This window comes from Protobothrops mucrosquamatus, unplaced genomic scaffold (genome assembly GCF_001527695.2).
Source record: "Protobothrops mucrosquamatus isolate PMUCROS unplaced genomic scaffold, P.Mucros_1.0 scaffold286, whole genome shotgun sequence".
In the NCBI taxonomy this organism is placed as follows: Eukaryota; Metazoa; Chordata; class Lepidosauria; order Squamata; family Viperidae; genus Protobothrops; species Protobothrops mucrosquamatus.
In genome coordinates this window covers 882,340-899,937 of record NW_015386630.1, presented here as the reverse complement: position 1 = coordinate 899,937, position 17,598 = coordinate 882,340, and the positions used below count along the sequence as shown (strand labels likewise).

The 17,598-nt window shown below is 41.7% G+C and overlaps 1 protein-coding gene across 1 annotated transcript; it reads left to right on the top strand.

The window, feature by feature from the left end:
* The first annotated feature begins 4,704 nt into the window (after positions 1-4,704).
* On the top strand, positions 4,705-16,637 carry SLC30A3 (solute carrier family 30 member 3). Its single transcript, XM_015814852.1, has 7 exons — positions 4,705-4,855; positions 5,162-5,308; positions 9,874-10,027; positions 11,339-11,543; positions 12,708-12,813; positions 15,532-15,666; positions 16,492-16,637. Exons 1-7 carry the CDS (start codon positions 4,705-4,707, stop codon positions 16,635-16,637), a joined length of 1,044 nt encoding a protein of 347 aa, XP_015670338.1.
* The last annotated feature ends 961 nt before the right edge of the window (positions 16,638-17,598 follow it).

Here is a 17,598-nt window from a genome sequence, read left to right as displayed (position 1 = left end):
ATTAGCCAAGCCTCGTGGGAGAGAGAAGCTCTGAAGGTCATCAGGATCAATTGTGCTGGAAGGACAGGGGTCCTCTTCCACACCTTCAGTGAATTTTAGCTGGAGATAGAAAAATGGGCAGTGGCTCAGGCTGAAAAGGCAAATTGTGTAGACACACACACACACACACACACACACACACACGGACAGCAAATGTCTAAAAGTATAGCTCCCCTTGAGTATCACCTCAACTAATCCTTATTTTCTCCTGCCCTATAAGCACTCCCCCCATACAAAATCATATTAACTTTTCACAGGACATGCTTAACCTAATCAGGCAACTTCAAGGGCTCATTTAATTACTTCTAATCTTGGTTAATTTGTTGTTAAAACATCCTGGGCATTAAGTTGTGAACTCAACCGACTGAATTCAGTTATGGTCCACTATATGGTCCCCCAAAATAAGTTAATTCAGGGATAGATTAGTTGATGCATTTCTTTATTTGAATTTATTACGTCCAGGTAGCTAGGAGGAAAGTCTAAATAACTATGTAATTGGAAGCAACTCCAGTCACACCTTTCAGATTGTCCTCGTGCTTTGAAGGGAATACAATTTTGATACCTAAAACACTACTTCTACTAACTTGCTGGCTACATACCCACTACCAACAATGGAATTAATCTATTTACACACAGTAAAGTGAACCCTAAGTTAACCAATTCTGAAAGGCAGGACTTAAAAATAAGTGAACACTGTCATGCACAAAACTAACCAAAACTAATCCTATTAAACTCTATCCTGTTTAGTATGTGGATGCAGCTGATGCCAGGCCTTTAGCTGACCTTAGAAAACAGGATGGCCTGACTGGTAGTTACCCTCCATTTATTCATTTTCTGGAGCAATCTCTCAGCGTTGACTGGGGAGTCTTGGCTCGTCTTTTAACTTCAGCTGGGATGAACCAAAACTGGCGACGGGACTTTTCCAGTCTCCAAGCCAGGCTTTAAGTTCTGCCTGTCGGATGTTCAGTTTCTGTGCAAAAGAAGCGGGCGGGGCTAGGGGACTTTCCTTAGGCCAGTGGTGGCGAACCTATGGCACGGGTGCCAGAGGCGGCACTCAGAGCCCTCTCTGTGGGCACGCGCACCATTGCCCCAGTCCTAGGCCTTCAGCTGGGTTTTATAAAACCTTTTCGCTTTAGGCCTCCACCGCCGTGTACAAAAAAAAAAAGGTTCAATCAATCAGTCAATTTCAGCTTCTCACGAGGAAAAAAAAAGATCTTGCAAAGTTGGAATTGATTGATTGAACTTTTTAGTCCCACCCAGTCTGCTGTTACCACCGCAGCCACGCCCACCCAATGGGCATGTCCAGCCAATGGGCCACATCCAGCCAATGGGCCACACCCACCCGGCACCCGATGATGCATAAGTGGGTTTTGGGTTGCAGTTTGGGCACTCGGTCTCTAAAAGGTTCGCCATCACTGCCTTAGGCGCTGCTTCTTTGCTGCCTCTGCAGCTCCTCCGATTGGCCGGCTGTGGAATAAATGGCGTCCGGAGCTGGAGCGCCGGGCATTGCAGGAAAGCTCTCCAGAAGAAAAAGGCCGCGGGGGGGGGCTCTCTTGCGCAGGAGGACCGAGCGCCTCTGGGCTAACCCGCCACTGAGGTTTCAAAGCATTTATGTGAGAGAGGATAGGATTTGAACCTGGAGTTCCAGCTCCCTTCACTAGGCCGCTCTGCCCGTGAAGGCAGGCCCTGCCCTGCTGGGCCCCATGAAAACTTCCAAGCCTGCACTGCGAAGCATGAGGGAAGGAAATGGGCAATCTTGTTCCAGATTACTCAGGGAAGAGGCCCTTTTTGAAGTATAACTATCTGAAATAATCAGAGGGAATGGGATCAATTATAAAAGCCATTAAGATCGAATGACAAGATTCATTTCAGTACTTCTCCACAGATTCCCTGCCATTGGACCATGAACACGAGGGACAAAAGGGGTGAAGGAAAAAAGGCTCCAAGTAGAGGTCCTTCCCTACTGAAGGGGAAGAAGCCCACAGCAAACAATACCAGCAGAACAGTTTTGGTCTTTGTTACTGATCTGAATCCCTATTCCCTTTAAAGTGTATGTGTACAGCATGTGCCTCCATGTTAGTGACTGCCTGGACTTTAGTGAGTGCCTGCAGTTTTCTTGGGAACATTTTCTGAAATGGTTTACCATTACCTAGCCAGAGAGAGAGTGATCAGCTCAGTCACCCACCTGGCTTTGTGCCTAAGTACTGGAACTCATGGTCTCCCAGTTTCTAGCCTGGTGCCATACGCTCTACAAACTGGTTCTGTCCCTCTAAAGTCCTGGGCAACAAATCCTAGCAGATATTACACCTTGAGTCTAATTTTCTGAGTTGTTGAAGAAGGGAGAGAAAATGCTCCTTTAATTTCTTCCAGCTAAAGATTACTTAAGCCTGTCTCACTGAGGACAGAAGAAAGCAAAGTTATGGGGACAGAGCAAGAAGGAAGAGGAGGAAAAAGTTGCATACTAAGCATATTTTCATCCTTCTCAGTGCAAGTAAAAGAGTATGGTGGATCCAAAGCCTACCCTAAGAGTCAACAAGAAGAAAGTGGGGAGGGGTGGGGGAAGTGCCCAAATTAACATAAACTGAATCAGGTTCACCTAAACCCAATTCATGGCCATAGAATGACTTGGGCAGAAGACAGTCTTTAGGTGACATGATGTGAGTATACTGTTGGAGCTAATCCAAAACCTATCTGAGGTACACATCTTCCAATTCTTGATTTCTAAGTGAATGCTAACACACCTGAAATGTAGTGAATCTTCTGACCACACAGGAAGTATGAGATGGGATCCCTGAGTACAGGAGCATATGAGTTGCAGTTCCTTATTTAGGTTGCCTAGAACTTCCTGTGGTATGAAAGTGATTGGATAGCCATAGAGGAAAGCAAAATATGTGGTTTCTACTAAGGATTGGCTTGAAAACTTGCACTCCCTCTTGACTGCCCAAGTGGCCTGCTGTTGAAGCATGTCCAGCTGAGAGTTTTGCTGGAGGCTTGCTTGCATCTGCTCTGGAGTCAAAGAAACTGTTTCTTTAGAAGAGCCCTTGTAATGTGCAGCTGCCATGGCAAAACCTCATGAGCTGTATTGGGGATTTTCAGTTCTTGTTGGGGCAGAGAATTGAGTTGGCTCAAAATTGGTAGAAGATGCTCAGTGCTTACTGAGCCATCCCTTGCTATTAATTATCCATCTGGGTGCTGAAATGTATTATTAGCATCTGTCTTCCCTGGCTGAGTGCTTATGAAAGATACTGCCAGGTTCCAAATAAATATAGGGTGGTGAACATCAGAGCTGAGTTACACTTGTGTTATATCACATGCTTTTGCAGGGATCAGGCCAAAATCATTCCATGTTATCCAGCGTTCTGCCTCCTGCAGCGGTCAGGCTAATATCTCTGAGTGACTCACAAATAGGGCAGGAAGTCAAGAAACCTCCCTAACTCTTTGTTCCTTGCAAGCAACTCAAAACCTAGGGCAAATATGCTGTGCTCAAAAATCAGTTCAGTAAAGATCTAAGTCAGGGGTCTTTAAACTTGGCCCTTTTATCACTTGTGGACTTCAACTCCCAGAATTCCTCAGTCAGCGTGCCTGGCTGAGGAATTCTGGGAGTTGTAGTCCACAAGTGATCAAAGGGCCAAGTTTGAAGACCCTGATCTAAGTGATGCCGGCAGACAGCATAATATGTTTGATAAGTGTTAATAGTATTTAATTTTTGTGGTGGGCCAGTATAGTGATCGAACCTAATCCATTTGATTAGTTTAAATTTCAGTATATTGTGTGAATTCACCAAATTGGATTCACTGAGAAGTAGGGATTAGCAAGTTGCAATCATTACCATGACAGTTCTGTTTAAGTATCACAATGAGTGACAGTGACAATATGTTGTTGTTGATACTCCTCCTCCTTGGTCACTCCACTGCCAAAGGTGGATGGTCAGGAAGGTCATTCTCAGTAAATTCCTTTCTGGTGTGCATCCATCTCCTTCCTAATTGGTTCGGTTTGCTAGGTACCTTAACTAGGGTAGTTCAAGATCTAGTAAAGTTTGTAGAACATAACTTATACACTTGTTTGAAGATGTACTGTGGAGGGAGGGAGGGAGGGATGGGGAGGTAGTATATTATTCAAACCATCCCTTTAGCTAGTTTATTATTTCATGTATTATGCATTCTCATAAAATAAATTAATTTGATCAGGTTAACCATTGTGCAGCCAATATGTATTGCTCATTGTTTGTGATTCATGGTTTTAAATGGCACAGCTATTTCTCCATAAAACAAAAATGTGAACATATATCTTTACTGCTCTCACCAGAATCCAGTGGGCTGCACCTTCATGATTTCTGCTCAAGCCTTCATCAGATTTGACTTGCGATTTTTCTACTCTTGCTGGATATTGGATTAACACCATTGCAACATTGGAGGCGGGGGGGGGGAATTGATGTGGACTTCTGGCATTAGGGGTCCTTGGTGCTCTCTGAGCTTGTTTGTTTTCTTGCAGACATTTCATGTCAACCCTCATGTCAACCCTGAGCTACAAATATTCTCCTTTATTAGTACTTCTGGCATCTGATGGAGGATTCTTCTGATGGCCCAATATTTTTTCAGTTTGTTTGCAGGTTCTCAAGAGGGCTTTCCCAACCTGCCCTCAGAAAATGGCCATGCAAATATATCCATGGTGGGTCTCAAGATGGAGCCGTGTGTGGTCCCCCATTGTCACCTTGTGCCATGTTCCACCAATCAAAGTCAACAGAAACTTCAGGCTCAGCGGAAACTCAGCATTGCTTGTCTGGTCTGCTTTCTCTTCATGGTTGGAGAAGTTATAGGTCAGTTTTGTCAAAAGGTATAATAGATCTGCCCTCTCTATTTATTAATTTATTAATCATCTGCATTCATCTAAACACACTTAACCTGGCTGTTGAATTAACTCATTTTCTGGTTCATCCAACTCATTAAACAATAAACTGACTAAAAGGCTTCTGTTTGTACAACACATAAATTGATACACAACAAAACATGATTACCTTATCCACCAGTTTAGCAAGTTGTGCACATACATATACTAGTTTTTAATTGATCTGTCTCCATCTATGCCTTTGAGAGCCCCTGGGGCCTGTCTGTTTGCCTTCCAGGTGGATACATGGCACATAGCCTGGCCATCATGACAGATGCAGCCCACCTGTTGACAGATATGGGCAGCATGGGTGTCAGCCTCTTTTCACTCTGGGTCTCCACTCGCCCAGCCACCAAAACCATGAGCTTTGGCTGGCACCGCTCAGGTAGGTCCTTTCAATAGCTAACCAATGAAAGCATTCCTATAGTATCTCGCCTCCCATCATTCAAACAGGTTAGAACCCTTCTCTGACATTAGCAGAAAGCTGAAGCATGTTTTTTACACTGGAAGTTAGAGTCCTTTTCTATAATTGACATTGAGAATTAAGGTTACCATTTTGCCTGAAGAGATTAGAGAGGACATTATAATAACTGAATTGGCCTTTTACAGGAAAGTCTGAATGAAATGTACATTTCTAGAAAACTCTAAAAGATGTGTTCATGAAGAAGTCCTTAGACAACAGGACATTTGTCCCTGGTTTCACTTATGCTACATCTGAGGGCTATTCACACTAACCTGTGCCTGTTTTCCATTGACAAAATGAATGAATTCTGAAGGATAATCCTTCTGATCTTGTGGTGTAAGATTTTCCTCTGATCAGAGTCTTTTTTAACATTGGTATTGGTTTAGGACAGAATGTTTGCTGTATTCCTTCCATGATAGCCTGTGCCAAGGTATCTCCATCTTATCCATTGAAGTCAATAGTCCAACATGTATTTGTTTTACTTCCTTGAACTATAATATAAATCCATCTGAAACATACTTTTGGTGAGTATTGCTCTCCCGTGTTTGAGGTCTGGGATTGTTGTTCCCTTCTTAAAAAAATACTTGTCAATACTGTACAGTATCTTTTATATATGCAACTATGGTATTCTCTTCTCTGTGAATGCTTCCCCCCCCCCTATTGTCCCCTCTGCTTTTCTCTGTTTTTTGACAAAATAATTACATCAATTAAAATAAAAAACAGCATTTGAACATATTGTGAGACATCTTCAAAAGAAATGTTTGTGTGAAAGACTAGAAGGAATGAATTTCTTCTCCCTTTTGAACCACTGCAAAGCAGTGTGAGGGCAAAATGCTTAGAAAAAGCAAGATAGAGCTATGTGCACTGTGATTAAGGTCCCTGGAGACATAGGATCTATAGTATGTTATAATTGCTTACAGATTTTTTTAAAGTTTGGGGTCCTCTCCCCTGGACTGAGGTTTGGGCTCAGAGTTTAAGGGGTTATCTGAATGCTGCATGCAGAGAACTCCAGGAGAGAAGGGAGTAAGGAAGCAGAATGACTGACTGAAGATAAAAGAAGATTTATGTATCTGTTTTCCTTTTTAGATGTTTGATGATGATCAAAAGATTGTTTTGGATTTGCAGGGGACTTGTGGACTCTCTTTTGAGGCAGAGAATCAGATGCAAAACTAATCAAGAATATTCTCCAGCATCTATTTTCAGGGCTGCCTATTTTGAACATTTCACCTGGTATCCGTGCGATGTACTTGTCCATTGTCTAAGACAGTGGTAGCGAACCTATGGCACAGGTGCCAGAGGCGGCACTTAGAGCCCTCTCTGTGGGCACGCGTGCCATCACCCCAGTCCTAGGCCTTCAGCTGGGTTTTATAAAACCTTTTCGCTTTAGGCCTCCACCACCGTGTATATATATAAAAAAAGGTTCAATCAATCAGTCAATTTCAACTTCTCGCGGGAAAAAAAAGATCTTGCAAAGTTGGAATTGATTGATTGAACTTTTTAGTCCCACCCAGTCTGCCGTTACCACGGCAGCCACGCCCAGCCAATGGGCCACACCCAGCCAATGGGCCACACCCACCCGGCACTCAACGATGCATAAGTGGGTTTTGGGTTGCAGTTTGGGCACTCGGTCTCTAAAAGGTTCGCCATCACTGGTCTAAGACTTCCCTACAGTTTGCTTTTCCCTCCCTTCCTTCAACTGTTTGTCTAGGACTCTAGGTAATCTGTTGGCAATTAGAAGCCCAAAGAACTTCTAGAATGGATAGGTGTATATATCTTTAATGAGGAAAGGGAGGAAGGCAAAAGACTCACTATCAGAGCTGATGAATTCCTTTGATATACTCACAAGACCATTGCAATCAGTTACCCTATAGTTTGGTTATTTGTAATTAAATAATTATTAATTTGTTTTTATTTACAATTGTATAAATTACTTATTGAGAGCCAATTTGGTTAGGACATCAGGTTAGAAACCAGGAGACTATGAGTTCTAGTCTTGTCTCAGGAACAAAATGTCAATGGCTGTTCTTAATCATCCTGGTCATGATTGTTCCCAAAGCTGCCTTTTTTCTATTTTCATCCATTTTCTATTTCTATTTATCAAATTTGAAAACCACCCATCTCACAGAGTGGCAATATACTTAATTATATTGCCCAGCTATGGGAGTGTGTCTATTATAGGCCCTCTGAATGATTTTCTCCTCTGGTTTTTACTTTTTGGCACCTCATCTACTAACTCATGTATCATGGACAGGGTAGATCTGATGTCACTATACTCTGTTGCAGTTTGGGGACTCTGAAGTGGCATCTCTAAAATTACTAATAACTACTACTTTGAGTTATTGCAAGCATATTGCAAGTAGGGGGTTGGACTAGATGACCTCCAAGGTCCCTTCCACCACCACCACCACCACCACCACCACCATCATCATCATCATCATCATCATCATTATCTTTTATTCATTAGACATGAACCTCAGTCAACTGAACACTCAAATTGGCTGGTGCTGATGGTTGACATGGGTTGCTACCAGCATCCTAGGTGTCAACCAGGTACCTCCTTAAAATATAAGATGTTCCGAGTAGCACAGTTTTTTATAACATTGCTGGAGTTATTGCAGGAAGCTGCAGTTTCTTGATGTATTTTGCAAAGTTTTTGGACATAGTTCCCAGTGCCCCGATGACAATGGGTATCACTGTTACACGTTTCATCCATAATCGTGCAGTTTCAATGGCCAGGTCGCGATATTTCGTAATTTTTTCCATTTCTTTTTCTTTGACTCTGGCATCTCCTGGTACAGCAATATCAATCAGCTGTACACTTCGGTTCTCCACAACTGCAATATCTGGCGTGTTGTGTTCCAAATTATTATTATTATTATTATTATTATTATTATTATTATTATTATTATTATTATTACTACTACTACTATTATATAGTTGTATCAGTGATAGTATCTAGACACCTTATTTTGTCTTGGCTTTTTTTTCTTATTGCCTTTGATTTTTCCAAGTATCAAGATTTTCTCCAGTATGAGAAGGGTCTTTTCACATTGTGTATCAAACTATTTCACCATTAATTTTTTTATCAATGTGTGTCCAGTGATCAGTCTGATTTTACTTCCTCTGGTATTGAATGATCTGTTCTTGTCACCCAAGGTATTCTCAATCAATTTTTACAGCTTTCATAGCCATATACCTGGAAAGCCATAATGATAATGCAGACTTGTTGTTTCTTCACATTAATATTTTGCCTAAACTTAGCTTTGAAGGAGGTTATATGTTTTCATTTCATGGCTATAGTCACCACCCCTCTACATTTTTGAGGCTAGGAAAATACTATGCGATTACTTCAACTTCTTCTCAATTTGCATTGAGTTAGCATTGCCTTTTGACATAGCCTTAGGGGTTTCTTATATTGAGAATGGAGCAAGCTTTTGCACTCCCTTTTTTCATTTTTAACAAGAGATTTAACTAGAGATGCCTTCCTCACTTCAAGACCTCAAGGTATCATTACCATTTCTAAGGCTGTTGATGTTTCTCCCAACAAGTTGAATTTCAGTTTCTATTTCATCTGGTTCAGCATTTCTCATGATATATTCTGCATGAAAGTTAAATAAAGTCTAGTACCTTGGTTACACTCCTTTCTCAATTATTCCAATATTGAATCATTTACTTGCACCTTATACTGTTTAATTGTTACTGCCTAATCATCAAATACATTCTAAAATAGCCAAGTGAGATGACTGGATACATCTATATTTTTAAAATCTATATACATTTTGTTGTGGACTATGCAGTTAAAAGCCTGAACATAATAAAAATGCCAAAACAATTATCTTTTTGGAGCTCCCTTTGCTTTTCTTGTTATTTATCAGTTGTTATCAATGTAAACTCAAGGACTCCTCCCTCTTCTGAATCTGGTTTGTACATTTGGCAGTTCTCATTTTATGTATTGTTGAAACTCAGATTTCAAATCTTGAGCATTAGCTAATAAATGCAATTGTTCACTAAATACAACTGATTAGAGAATGTAAGGTTAGAGAAAAAAATCACAATATAAGGCTGTTTAAATCTTCCACTAGTAATGAAATGAGTGGTCATTTTTACTGTCTTGGTAACATCACCCAGCACTGTAGAAATGATATAAAGCCTATCTACTTCACTGTTACTTTGACATGGTGGCTAGGTGACATTAAAATATCAATTGATCTAAGGAGAGCATGGCAATTGTCAAGGCATTCTAAAACATCTCTAAACGGCAAGTAGGGAAAGGGCCAGTGTGAAAATTTAAACTAGCCTGTAGATTCTCTCAATTTTTTCTCCAAATAATTTTGAACAGAGCCGAGGTGAGGTCTACGTTTTGCCCTTTTGGTGTGAAATAAATGCCAGTCTGCATTACTATTTCCTGAGCAGCTTGCAGAAAGATCAGGAAGAAAATTGTCAAGATAGTCAGGGAACCTGAACAGCTGCTTTCTTTTTTCTCACAGAAACACTGGGTGCCTTGGCTTCTGTCGTCTCTATCTGGATCGTGACAGGAGTGCTGGTCTACTTAGCTTCAGCCCGTATAATTAGCAACGACTATGAGATTGAAGCTTCTGTGATGCTGGGCACTTCAGCCTGCGCAGTGGGAGTGAACATCATGTAAGGATTTCTAGGGTGGGGAAAATATTTGAATATTAACTCTCTGAGGAGGTAACTTTATCTGATAGAGCAGTGGTGGTGAATCTATGGCACGGGTGCCAGAGGCGGCACTCAGAGCCCTCTCTGTGGGCACGCGCGCCATCGCCCCAGTCCTAGGCCTTCAGCTGGGTTTTATAAAACCTTTTCGCTTTAGGTCTCCACCGCCATGTGCAAAAAAAAAAAGGTTCAATCAGTCAAAGGTGAAATCAGTCAATTTCAACTTCTCGCGGGAAAAAAAAATCTTGCAAAGTTGGAATTGATCGATTAAACTTTTTAGTCCCACCCAGTCTGCCATTATCACTGCAGCCACGCAAAGCCAGTGGGCCACACCCAGCCAATGGGCCACGCCCACCCGGCACCCGACGATACATAAGTGGGTTTTGGGTTGCAGTTTGGGCACTCGGTCTCTAAAAGGTTCGCCATCACTGAGATAGAGTGTCTATGTGGCATTGATTAAGCAACAAGCTTGCAAGCTGTCAGCCATATAGTTCCACTGATTGCATGTTTGTGGTCATAAGAAATTTGTTCTACTTCTCTTTAAGATGCCACTGTGTTTGTGGGGTTTTGTTGATATTTCCAGAATTATTTGACTGGTTTGATTGGAAAGAAACTTGTACTTTAGGTGGTCTTTTGATCTGATTTGCTAGAATCCACTGCTCTTCACTGTTCATCTTTACAAAGTGTCTTTTCCCAAAACAGTTGCTTTTTAATCCTTCTGGATGCTGGAGATAATGTGGAAACCATTGCGGATCCTATCAGGCAGCATTCCACCTAGCCTGTCTTGCTTCCTGCAGGGCAATTCTAAAATATTAGATAAACAATTATGTATCAAAATAAAACACGTGTATATTTGAAAGATTTCCTATTTTGCTTGGTTGCCCTAAAAGCACTGATTGGGAGATGCCCTTAAGGATCTATACCAGTGATAGGCAACCTTGGCTCTTTTATGACTCGTGGACTTCAACTCCTAGAATTCCTGAGCCAGCATAGGAATTCTGGGAGTTGAAGTCCACGAGTCATAAAAGAGCCAAAGTTGCCTATCCCTGATCTATACTATAACTGCTACATTTTCACTATGAATATTTTGTAATTAAACAATATCACCACTATGAATATGGCACATATGCTAGTCCAGTTGTCTGCACCGATTGGTGAAGGAGCAGGAACTATGGGTAGAAGAGGGTTTGCTGAGATGGATGGGATTTTTAGGATTGTTTGGTGAGAAACAGAGACAAAGATGACCATAGTTACCACTCTTGAAACTCTCCACAGCATGGCCTACCTTCTGCATCAGTCAGGTTCTGCACACAGTCATGGATTCAGCACAAGAGGCTATGAACAGATTGAGGACAGCCCCCATGGCCCCTCCATTCCCACCCATGACAACACCAGTGTCCGAGCGGCTTTTGTACATGTGGTGGGGGACCTACTTCAAAGCATTGGGGTCTTTGTGGCTGCCACTGTCATCTATTTCAAGGTATGAAGGATCAGGTTATGATACTTTTTAATACAATCAAATCTTTCTCTTGTTCTCTAAATGAAGACCTCTCTTATGAGCATCTCCCTCCATTACTTCTACTTTCCCCCCAGCCTGAGACAGTAGTTGTGCAGAAAAGTAGTTGTGGATTCCCAGCACAACTAAAGTCACCCAGGAGATAAATACTGTAAATAAACAACTGACGGAAGAAATAGCTCTTCCTCACACATTGCAGAAGAACATATGGTTGGGCCAGATATCTTTGCCCTAATGATGGGTCTGATTGGGTGATCAGGCTCAGGGAAACAGAGATATAGGTATCTGAACGTTAGAACAAGATACATTTTCCTTGCAAAACACACCTCCATTTCATTTGCTGTACATGCAGGTGTTCAGTGGAAGAGATCCCAAGTTCCTATCCAGACTACTTGGGAGAAAGTGGACCCAGAAACTCCTAGTACAGTGTTTCTCAACCTTGACAATTTTAAGGCATGTGGACTTCAACTCCCAGAATTCCACAGCCAGCATTGCTGGCTGTGGAATTCTGGGAGTTGAAGTCCACATGCCTTAAAATTGTCAAGGTTGAGAAACACTGTACCTAGTAATTATACTCATTGACATATAATGACAACAATTTCTGTGTGTGATGTAGAGGACACGTTTGGAATTTTAAGAGTACTCCCACAAAAAGTGCAACCACGATTGGTTGGCCAGTAACAGAATATCAAATTGCATAAAAGAAATCTAAAAGAAAACAAACTTACCGATGAATTTAATGATGGGTGTGTGTTTAAAGAGAGCAAAATATTTTTAAAAGAATTAAAATAACCATAAAACAAAATTGCAGTGTAACATAGAAAACCCAGTTACCTTCAGAGGAATTGTCTGCCCAAAATTTGGGCCTACTGTACTCTGTCTAGGCTATCAGTCCATCAAAATGGCATCTATTTAATGGGCATGTGAATTTTTATAGCTCGGGTATAACAATGTTAATGAAGATCAAAATATATAAACATTCTACTGAGAACCTTGGCTATAAAAAAATAAGGGGTTTGATGTGACTACTTGTCCTTTTCCTTTGCAAAATCAACCCAGGGTGTCAGAATTGGGAGATAAGTACCAGGATGCTTCATACTACCTGCCATTCCCTCTCCTCTTTTGCAGCCCCAATGTAAGATTGCTGACCCAGTGAGTACTTTCCTCTTCTCAGTCTTTGTGTTGGGCTCCACCTTAACCATCCTTCGTGATGTCTTTCGAGTACTCATGGAAGGTAAGTTGTCTTTCAGAGCTGCAAGAGCGCTACACTACAGGGGGATGGACATTGTTAAAATAATTCTAGAATGATTCTTGCAGATAATCAATTTTATTATAGGAAATTACTAATAATTAACAGTGGTTTCTCTATAATTAAGTGTAAGTGGATGATATAAATGTATTTACAGTTTTGGGCAATGATGTCAAGAGCAAAGGAATTTTCCTTAAGTACATTGAGGAAGAAAATAATGACAAAAATCTCTTTAGTTATGTATATCAAAAAGTGAAGAAATGAGAACCCACCACAGGGTCTGCTCATAAGTTGGCTTTTAGATCTCTTGACTCAAGTGGCAAACTATTAACACTTTTGAAATAAGAAAATAACCAAGGCAGAGTCTGCGTTGATCAAAGTAATAAGATGAAGAAATTATCTTGATGATGATAGTGATCAACTACCTACAATTAGTTACCGTACAATAAATGGGATAATTTCCAGTGGGATCAGTAACAAAACGTTGCACACAGCCCAATTGAAATGCTCCACTTTAGGGGTTTTGGCAAGTAGACATACCTACTGCAAGGTATTACAGGCTGCAAAGAAATCAACCTGGCAGTCTGTTCCTGCTTCCTGTTTTTTAATTTTCCACCTGGCATTTGATATTCTGTGATACCAAAGGATATTCAGTCCTTGCTGTCCTGTTCTTTAGTTGGTTTGTCCATTTAAATATCTGTGGAGATTCTCAGCCAGCCAGGTCATAGCTGTCTCAAAGGTGCTTTTCCAAAAGGCAACTGGGCTGGTTTTTTTCCTTGAGGAAAAAGAACACAATGTTTTGTTTCTCATCCAAGAAACTTCATCAGTTGTGATGGCGGGGGAAAGGGGGAATGGAAGGATAGGTACTGACAGTTAAATCTGTCGATTTAAATAAAAAATCCTTTATCCTTCTGCAAACCTTGAAGTTTCTCAAGGGCTCCTCTTATCTTGCATTTGTCCTGATTTGGCTCAAATCCTATTTACATTTGCCACTCATGTTTGCACTTAGTTGGCATTGATTTGATTGATTGGTTAGGTGCCCTCAAGTTAGTGTCGACTCTTAGCAACCACATAGATAGGTTTTCTCCATAATGATCTGTCCCTAACCTGGCTTTCAAGTGTACCAGTGGGACACCCATTGTACCATTCAGACCATCCAGGTTGCAGATGGCATGATTACAGCTAAAAATTCTGAAAGCATTATGCAATTTACTGGAAATGGCCAAGAGCCCATATCAGGGTGAGGGAGGCTCACATATGGCTTGGGTTTCAAGGAAACACTAGGAGACTGACTATTAGCCGTGGTTCTTTTCAAACTTCAGTAACAAACTAAGAATTGTATAATGGTTTTTAGATTAGTGACAGCATCAATGTCCCTCTGTTTGGGAACAGCATTTTTAAATAAAAAGACCACCACAGATGATTATACCCAACTGGAATGATTTCCCAACATATACACGATTACCATAGTTAGAATATGCAAGCTATGTTTATGGAATTTCTGTTAAATGTGTATGAGCCACAACTCTTTAAATTTGGGCAATAGCATACCTGAGGCTTGTTATGCTGTCCAAATCTATGGCAGCCATCACTAGTTCATGGAAATTAGACTTTGAAAGAAAGATTGCTAATTTCCACAATTCAGCAATGCTGGATGCTCAGAGTTTCAGGTAACTACTTGTCTTTGATAAAAGAACCGTATAGAATCAAGTGTGTATGTTAGATAGTATTGTTGATATACTGATTAATCATTTATTGAGTTTTAATCATTCACACACTTATTAATCATCAGTTGAGATTTAATGTATTATGTGAAGCCAACCTACAGTATGTTGGACTTACTCAACAAATTTTAACTAAACCAAGGCTCTGTGCAACTTGCACATATAGAAAGTGGCTATGCTCTCCATTGGAGGGGGGGGGGACAGAGCTGGAAAGTGATTTTTCTGATCAATGCAAAAAATAAAATGATGTATACTAGTCCTCTCAAATTTCAGTACAAAAATAAATGGAACTGAGTGTTTTCTCAAGACTGGTCTTGGAATAATGTCTCCATGTTGAGCTACCTAGTTGATGTGACAGTGCTTTCCTTAGCTTAGGGGAAATTGCATGGAACAGACATGTCAAACACAAGGCCCGGGGCCCGGATGCGGCCCGCGAAGTGGTTTCATGTGGCCCGCGAAGCCATCCTGGAAACAGTGAGGGAACGGACCCCTCTGCCTTGGCCCTGGCCCTGGCCAGCCAGGAGCCAATGTACAATTTTGTGGTGGCCATCTATGCTGAAACGCACTCAGTCTTAGCTCCATAAGCCACCCCCCCCCGCATGGCCTGAGAGGAACAGTGAGGCTCCTCCTCCCCCAGGCCCCCACAGGCACCCTTGACGCGATCCATGTAGAGCTGGCCACACCCACTCCATCCACACCCACCCAGTAGGCCACACCCACCCAGCCCGCTGAGGGCAACTGCAATGCTGATGCGGCCCTCAATGAAGTTGAGTTTGACACCCCTGGCATAGAAGATACCTCTCTTCTTCTGCATCTTGTGGCTTCCTCCCAGGATCTGTGTGTAAAATGACTGCTTTATGGTAGGTTTGGATTACACAAGAGGCAGTCACTTTGCACAATTCGAGCAGGGATCAGAGGCTTCTAAATGGGGATGGAATTGGACCCAGTTAAGCGGGTGCCATTTCTTTCTATCCTTCAGGGAGACCACGAGGTGTGGAGTTCCAAGCAGTTAAGGAAACCCTGCTCTCTGTCAAAGGTGTGAAGCATGTCCATAATCTGCATCTTTGGGCTTTAACTCTCAGCCATCATGTTGTGGCTGTACACATAGCCATTGGTGAGTACTTTTTTCCTCCATTCTGAGCAGCTGTAAACCATGCAGGAAATCTGCAGTCTTTCATGGGCTTTCAGACTTGGTTTATAAGGAGTGTACAGGCTTAAAAATAGACAGATTGTGACAGAAGCACATTTCTGGATCCTGGAAAGACAGAATGGAAGAAACCCACAGTTTTTTTTTTAATGGTATGACCAAGAATACACTGGATTTTAAGATTTTACTTTCTCCTAGTGTGGGTGGTTGTGGTTGTGATATTGCTACTATTGTCGTTGCCTCCAAAGACTTCCAGGAGAACCAAATATTTGAATACAAGTTTAGAGGTTCTTTTTCAATTTTTGAAACTATCTTAAATCTTGTTTACCGATGTATAAGGCTCCCATTTCATCTTTAAAACTTTCAATCTCTCCCCGGTGGTTCCTGGCCTTGCCCATTATAAAATGGAACCCTTTACTGCAGGGGTCTCCAACCTTGGGCACTTTATGACTTGTGGACTTCAACTCCCAGAATTCCTCAGCCAGCATGGCCAGCTGAGGAATTCATGGCTGGCTGAGGAATTCTGGGAGTTGAAGTCCACATGTCATAAAATGCCCAAGGTTGGAGACCCCTTTTTTACTGTATATCTTATCACAAGCCTTTGCTGCCCTTAAGCTTTTTCAGAAAATTGTCTTTTGTAGTCTTACTTGGGAGATGCAGAGGATACAAAATAGGATCTCTGCTATTCTAGCCTGAGTACTACAAATAGTAGGTTTTATTTCCCCTGTAGGGGAATGCATGAGATATTCTGAGCCAGATTACAACTGACCCTACTTTGACTTTTGTTTCCAGAATCCGATGCTGACATGGAGGTTGTGCTACAAGAAGCCACAGCTCTGCTACAAAGCAAGTTTGGCTTCTTCTCATGCACCATCCAGGTGGAGCCCTACCTGGCTGACATGGCCACCTGCCAGCAGTGCCAGGACCCACAGGACTAAGGGCAGTGCTCCCCTGTCTACTTTTCTCTTCTCTTCAACTGCCAGTCCCAAGAGGTGCCTGGAAACCCAGGGCCAGAAGCAGGGACCAGCCTCTTTTGCCATTCGCAGCAAAAGCCTCCTCTCAATGCATGTTCAACCAGCATATACAGGGAATGGCAAAGCACCAGGGATAATTGTCTGCCCAGCCAGGGAAGCCTCCAATGGAAGAGTTGCTGGTGGTTGAGCTTCATTCCAGGCTCAGCCTTGCCTCTTCATATTACATTCCAGTCATTTGGGGGCCACAATTGCTTCCCATGTTCATTTGCTAAATGTATTAATGTACAAATCCATCGGAAATGGGGATATGGGGGCAAGGCCTTTAAACATCTGCAACACTTGTCCTTTTTTCTCTGAGATGAAAATCAGTATTTTTTTTTCAATCTGGATGGCTTGGTGCTTGTTCAGGGCTTTTATTGTGACCATCTGTGTTTGCATGTGTTATAATAATTTTTATTTTGCGGCCACAGACCAAAATGCATGTGCAACAAAAGAAAACACAAGAAAAATATATCACAAACAATTAAACACCAGAAGCCTTGGCTAAAGGGAATTACAACGTTCTCCTCTGGTAGTTACAGCTCTTAAAAGAAATTTAGAGACCTGAGAAGTAATATAGGAGGAGCCATCCCCTAGACAATATAAAACCAAATTACTAACATTAAAACCAGAGGGATCAATTCCAAGGAGAGAGAATAATTTAATTCTGTCTGTGTTATACATAGGGCAGTATGATAAGACATGCTCCACAGTTTCAACTTCGGCCGTCACAGGGGCATAGTCGCTCACTAAACAGGAGCCTCTTAAATCACCCATCGAGTAATGCTGAAGGCAAGACATTGAAACGGGCCAGGGAAAAGACTCTTCTATACTTGGGGATGGTTAGAGTATAGAAATATGAAGCCATCCTCAATCCATAATTATT